Source organism: Drosophila persimilis, unplaced genomic scaffold, assembly GCF_003286085.1.
Source record: "Drosophila persimilis strain 14011-0111.01,24,50 unplaced genomic scaffold, DperRS2 tig00000000-arrow-pilon, whole genome shotgun sequence".
NCBI classification, from domain to species: domain Eukaryota; kingdom Metazoa; phylum Arthropoda; class Insecta; order Diptera; family Drosophilidae; genus Drosophila; species Drosophila persimilis.
This window is the reverse complement of record NW_020825288.1, coordinates 11,380,633-11,387,576: the sequence shown is the minus strand read 5'-3', so window position 1 is coordinate 11,387,576 and position 6,944 is coordinate 11,380,633. Positions and strand designations below refer to the sequence as shown.

Sequence of the window (6,944 nt, the reverse complement as noted above, 5' to 3'; positions counted from 1 at the left end):
TCTCTTGGGTTAAACGCAAAAATGCCAACAGGTGAAATTGATTTTCTTTTCATTTTGTGCAAATATGAAATGTCAATATTGTGCGTAGTCGTTGTGGCAGGCAGTGTTTGTTGTCGGCTGGCTGAGAAAGTGCAGCTCCGAGGTGGAGTGGCACGGTTTTTATGCATCGAGCAGGCATGTTTGCATATATTTTTTGGGGGGCCTAAAGGTCTTTTCAAGTGGGGTCTAGTTTTGGTATTTGGCGTTAAAAATTCATCACCATTACCTTGCGGGCAGGGCACTCCGCTCCAAATTCAAACTCAACCCCGCACTCTGGACAAATGGTAAGAGAGCAATTGCCATTTGGGTTAGCATGTAATATTTTTCTGTCTGGGGTCTTTGTGGCCCCGGCCCGAAATGATTAAGGGCGCCAGTGGGATCACTTTGTGCCCAAACCTAGGCCTAAGTATCATCGCTTTATTTAACCCCATCCGCCTGAACGCGAAAGAAAGTGAAATTGATGACACAAATGTTCAAACAACAAGCGCGGGACGACATTGTGGCAGTGGCAGTGGCTGTGGCTGTGGCTATGGCAGCGTGGTGTCTATGCTAAATGGCCTGGTTAAGTAATCTCGTGAGAGTCGCAAACATTGCGCAGTCAGAGAATGTTGTTAATAGCTGGAGATGCGATGACAAAGGCCAACGCCGCTGACGTCTCCCGCTCAAGCCTAATTGCCAAGCCAAGCCGGGGCACCGGTCTCAGCTTCACTTTCAACATCTCAACTTAGAAAGAAGTCGCCGCGCACATAAAGATACGCCTTGTAGTGGCTGGCTGTCTTTTGGGGCTTTGTGTTGATCGATTTGTTAGATATGCGGCAAGCATGCGCATACCTGTATCTGACGCTTGTAGCTTTTGCCCCACCCGTGTTCCCCCCACACACCTGCAATTGTGTCGCTGCTGTTTGCTCAAATGGAATGGGCGCCCTACAACTTTCACTTGCTGAAATGGAGGAAATGGAAATGGAGGCGCGATGTGCGTAGGCAGAGCGCTCAGACAATGAGTCAAATTATATTCATCCATCCGTGGATACGTGGTTAGAGGCCTAATTTGTGTCCTGGTTGGAGTAAATCATTAAATTTGTGTTTGACTCGACTGATGGTGGATCGAACAGTTGTAATTCGTCAATTAATCGATAATTTCATATAACTCAGGAATCTCAAGGATAGTAATTTGTATAATAATTTGTATAAAATAAGTGTTTGATTTGTATTATTAAAACCGGAATTAGTATAAATTGGGAAATAAAGGCATATGGAATGTGTATTAGACACCTTGCCGTTCCAAAGATATTTTAATTCAATTTTGAATTAAAAAATTAAGACCATAAAAATTTAAAGTTATTTTGTATTACGATGTGTATTATAATGGTTAAAAGAAAGAGTTTTTAAACAATTTATTTCAAAATTTGAATTGAAATTGTATTATTCTCCAGTATACCTCTATATTAATTGTGTAACTGTATCTAGGTTACTTTTAACTCTGATTTTATTAAATTTATATCTCTAATTTCTGATCTCTGATTTAAATAAAACGCCGTTTTTTTCGGTTATGTACATAAAACTTAAAATGGATGTATGTAAATGTGATGAAGGGATGGGAGAAGTTCTTCATACCTACTTTCAATCTTGTGGGTACTAACCGTATGCCTTCAGTGACCGACACCGAAGGCCCACCCAAGTCGCACCAGCACCTGTCGCTGCTGCATGCTGATTGATTTGTGACAACCTGTTGGTTGACTTTTCTGGTCTTTACATAACCCTGGCCGTGCCTGCCGTTGGTCGGCTTTCATTGCAACACACGCACTTGCGGAAGTGCCGACGATAGTGATGTCTTGGCCGTGGTCGATGGTCGATCGAGGCCTGTGCGCATGCGCAATAAACCGTTATATGCATAACGGCACCGTGCGCAGTGCTGTTAATTTCTGCGCTCTGTGGCACGCTGCAGAGCCGTCGAGCGGTCGATGGGTCGTCGTAACGTCAGAGCGGGCCGAGGCATGTGCTAATTAAATGCTGATGAAGTCGGGGAGTTACGTGGCCTTATTTGTCTATGGGCTAAAAGTAGAAAGAGACCTCTCTAAATCGCACTCTCACTCTCATTCTCGCCGAGCGAAACGGTCTATAAAAATGGCTTGTAAAAAGTTGGGCCATCCTTGGTCACACCCAAAGGAATGTAGGGCGGCCGGATGGGCATCCAGCTGGTGCCGCTGGGGGCAACATCAGCGGCGTGGGCCGTGTGCAAGCCCTTGATTGATGGGACCGATGAATGGATAATCTCCAGGCGATCCCGTGCATGCCCGCTGGACAGGATCCACTTTAAGGCCAGCATACCGGAGGTGGCCAATGCAATTTTTCCCATAACGAATGATGAGGTCGACAGCGCCGTCAGCCACTTCAAGACCAAGGGAAGCAGAACGATTTTGGCCACAGCTGCGGCGGCTAGCACGGGATACAGCATTTTGGCTAGCTTCTTCTGCTGCTTCTTGTGCTGATGCTTGCCGCGACCTGTGGAGAAGCATCCAGCACTTGAGAGCATGGAAATATCTATGAGTACATCCTCAACTCAACCCACCTTCGGTAATCCACGTATCCAGCATATTGCCCATCTCCTCGGCACTCAACTCGTCGTTGAGGAGTTTCTGCAGCTGCAGCTCGGCAGTCTGCATCCACTCACGTTGCACTCGATGGTGCTCCTCGGTGGCAGCTTCCTGCTCGGCATCCTGCTCCACGGCCGCCACGATGGCCCCGCCCAGCTGCACGGCAGTTGGCAGGTGGCTGTACGCCACGCTGAAGGACACCGCAGACAGGAGATGGAAAATTGCAATTGCGAGCGCAATGTTGAACATGTTTTCGCCGTTGCACAGCTCCCAAACAACTGAGCAAAAGTGGGCGCCCAGTGCAGTCGGGTAATGGTAATGGAGCACCACTCTCGTCGTTGCACTTGGTTGCATTTCAGACTTTTATTCAGACTAGCAATCGGTGGGCAGGTTCTTTTGGTGGTCGATGGGTCTATGGAGGGGCCACTGGTACCGCTATTACTTCTGGTTCTACTGCGGTTCAGTTTCGCTGCTTTCGTTCTTCCCTCTCTCGTGGGGTTCCGATTTAGTCTTACTTGAGCGTGAACGGACACATTAAATTTTCCCTACTTTAATGAACGGCTTGCCGCAAACATCAGTCGATGTTGCTATTGCTGTTGCCATTGCCGTTGCCGTTGCCGTTGCTTTGGTTGTATGCGCCACACTCGTCATGGGTCACTTGTCCCAGCCATCAACAAGTAAAAACTCTTCATTATCGTGGCAGGCAGTTTCCCTTAAAAACGTTTTTCCATTTCTAAACTGTGAGCTTTCATTCACTCACTCACTACCTCAGTCACTCAGAGGGGTTTCTAATATTTATAAATAAAATCACGTCTCGAATGCATTAATATTCCAGAAAGGATTCCCGAAAACTTATATTCATTGTGAACGCAAGAGTTCTGACAAAGTTTGGAATAATTAGTGTTGATTGCGCTAGACCTACGACAAATATATATTTTTAATTTAATTACCAAGGCCACTTAAACAAAATTGTCCAAAAAGGTTCACATTGCATACAAATAAATGTATTCAGCCAAGTCGTAGGCCTAGTTGATAGAACTCATTGAAGTCGTATTAATTTTGGTATTAAATAAATAAAAATAAATTTTAAAAAAATTAATATTACGAGCATCTCTTTAGGGGTTTTTAAGTTTTTATTTTATATTAAATGGTTTTTGTTGTTTAAATTAGCCTACTTGCTAGAAAGTATCTTTGGGGGTTTGGGGTTTTGTAATATGTATTATTAATTACCAATTAATTGTTATTTTGAGGAGCGGACAGAACCGATGGCAATTCCATTAAAAATTGCATTTATTATTTTCGCATTTCCATGAATAGCAGTCGTGAACAAATATCAACTTCAAATTAAAGGTTTTTCATGAGCTCGACACGGGCTTATGTAAATTTCCGGTAAAATGAAACCATCTCTTGTGTTTGTTTGTGTATAAATCCGCTTAATTAAATTCCAGCAACAAAATATACTTCTTGGAATTACATCAGGCAAATGTGATTGCAGCAGTGCTAACGGAAATTAAATAACGACCCAACTGAATTAGGATTTTTGGGCTGAAAGAGACCGAAACCAGACGAGACAAATGAACTTATCTTGGCTTGAACGAATGCGAATGTAGCCTCAACCACTGGGTGGTTCGAGTATCTGTAACTGTTACAATATATAGTATTATATACTGCTTTACGTCTGGGATGCTATATATTCACATGGTGTCCAAACACGCATTCATATGCACACGCGTGCCACGGAACTAATCGTAGTCAACGTCAACCGTCAACCGTCAACTTTAACGCTAACGCTATTTGCTGTCGTCACTTTTCGTGCCCAAACTTTGGGTCTCTGGCTGTGGCTCTGGATGGGGTTTTGGCAGCTGTTCAACGGAATTTATCGTTAGTTGGATGTTAGCAGTACATTTATTTTGCATCCGGTTGCTGGTATAGCCGCACACACGCACCGTAGCGACGTGGGTATACGTCTACGAGTGGCAATACCTTCCATCTAAAAGCTGAACTGAGTAATACTAGAGTTTAAACCTGCAGCATTGGGATATAGCATGAAATAAATAAGTAAATTCCCTAAAAAAGAGTGCTTCAAATTGTTGGTTCCAGCTGAGGGAAGTTTTATTTCGATTGCGACTAAGACTTTTCCTGTTTCTTTTGTCATATATTACTTCTGGTAGTTTTATTTCACTTGACAGTACGGAAGTCTCCGCCTCGTGTTTTTTATAGCCCACCGCCAGAGCAAACCAATCAATGCTCGAGCTTCGATGGGTTTTGATTGTGATAAGGGGAAAGGGAGTGCCGAGTGCTGCTAACTAACCTAAATCAATAGCTAAATCTTAATTCGTACAAAACGTTGCCTACAGATCAGATTTTCTTTAAGACTATTGCTTTGCTGCCATAGCCATGGCCGACACCGCCACCTGTGGTCTTCAGGCTCATTACGGCCGTAAAGAGAGCAAAGAAGAAGCCGGCCAGGCCCGTGGTGCCCACGAGTAGCGTGAGGCCGCCAATGAGAACGGGTATGAGGGTGAGGAACTTCAGTTTGTAGGCAATCAGAAGTGGCAGCAGCAGCTTTTGGATTTTCTTTTTCAACTTTTTCAGCTTGCGGCCCTCTGAGGCGTCCAATGCCACATGGTGGCTGTAACGGCCTTGGACTGTAGCTGTATCCGCCTCTTTTGAAGTCAATATTTTGGCTGTGGAGGTGATGGTTCTTGTGGTGGTCGCCAATTTATTTGAACTTGTCTCATCTGCAAATTAACGGAACAGAAGCTTTAGTTAGTCAGTTAATTAAACGGTCAGTCCCAGACCGCATCCCTGAGGTGCTCGAGCGCACGCTTAATCATGAGGAAAATTCATTGGAAAACCCAAACCCACCTGCCAGGAACTGCAGCGTCCCATCCTGCTGCTCCTCATCCATGTCGCTGAGAAGAGTACCCACAGAGTCGCAAAAATTACGCACTGTCACCAGAGCACGCTGGAAAGGCCCTAAGTAGGATTGGATTCCCAGAAGTGTTGGCTTCTCAATGTGTTTAATGGCATCGGTATCTTTCACATCTTCATCATCATCAGCATCAGCTTCGTGGGCGTGGGAGTTAGTTAAAGTTGAGGCCGCCGCATTGCGCACATCCGGCTCGGCTTCCTCCTCCGCAGCAGCTGGCAGCTGATGTCGAAGTTCACCCCCGCGTCGCATGGATTGGCTTATGGCCAGGACATATCTGGCGGGATCGCTTAGAGTTGTCGCTGGTGCTGCCTGTGCGCGAACCTGTTTGTAATTTCCGCCCGCCGAAGGTGAAATGCCACTCCTCGCACTCTGATTATACCGATGATTGTAGGCGTAGTAATTGACAGGAAGTCGTTGGTGCTGCTCTTGCTGCTGCTGCTGCTGCTGCTCTTGCTGCTGCTGTGTCAAAATTCTGGGGGCACTCTCTCTTTCCGGCTGCACTGAGCTGGGTGCCGTTGCCTGCAGGATAAGCCAATTGTTGTGCTGGGTGAATGGCTGCCACGCATTCAGCTCCAACTGTAGTTTCCCATTTCGAGCCGTAAGGATGCCGGAAGTGCCGTCATTAAAGTGATTGTTGCTGTTGCTACTTGTCGACGCGTTTATTGTTACGAGCATATAAATGCCGAGCACAAACACTGCTCGATGATGCCACATTTCTGGGTTTTTGAGTCCTGTTGCTCTTTTCACACACGCACTCCGGACGCCGCCTAGAATCGAACTGAGGGCCTTCGCGTTTCCAGATCTTTGCAGGCCAAATTCTTCAAGCCATTCGACATTTTATGGACGTTTTAGCTGAGTGATTTTACGGCCTTTCCCCAAAAGTGGCTGGGACTCCGACTGTGGCTTTTGGCTTGTGGTCAAGCGCTCAAATGATCGCCTACTTAGTCGATTCAAGATTTTCACATTCAAGAAAGACTTTTACCACACACTTACTCACACATAATCTGTCAGGCGTAACACGATTAAATGGAGAGAACTTGCCACCTCCCATTGGAGTACTGGGCTTGCTTGACAGTTCGATGCTTCATGCAGTGTGCTCCACGTGCTGCTGCCTTGGCCATTGAAGCGTTGCCATTTTAATTACAAAAACAATGCCTCACTTGTTTGCTGATGATGGTACTCTGACTCTGACTGGGCTTAATAGTTTCACTTTTCTGCATCGTTGCCCTGTTGCCCTGTTGCACGTTCAACGGCACGAGGCCAACTAACAGCCTTGCACCAAATGGCATTCTATATCTATCTTTATATGTTCAGATGTCCATCTCTCAGCCCTGGGAAAGTGTGCCCAATGGGTAAATTCGTGTAATTTTGACTCC

General features: G+C 45.6%; 2 protein-coding genes across 2 annotated transcripts; both read right to left on the bottom strand.

Annotated features, from left to right (window-relative positions):
• Positions 1-2,155: 2,155 nt before the first annotated feature.
• Positions 2,156-2,882, bottom strand: LOC6587862. Its single transcript, XM_002013268.1, has 2 exons — positions 2,609-2,882; positions 2,156-2,541 (listed from the first exon to the last, which is right to left on the bottom strand). Exons 1-2 carry the CDS (start codon positions 2,880-2,882, stop codon positions 2,156-2,158), a joined length of 660 nt encoding a protein of 219 aa, XP_002013304.1.
• A 2,109-nt stretch (positions 2,883-4,991) lies between these two features.
• Positions 4,992-6,282, bottom strand: LOC6587823 (myb-like protein AA). Its single transcript, XM_026984513.1, has 2 exons — positions 5,542-6,282; positions 4,992-5,378 (listed from the first exon to the last, which is right to left on the bottom strand). Exons 1-2 carry the CDS (start codon positions 6,280-6,282, stop codon positions 4,992-4,994), a joined length of 1,128 nt encoding a protein of 375 aa, XP_026840314.1.
• Positions 6,283-6,944: the final 662 nt, after the last annotated feature.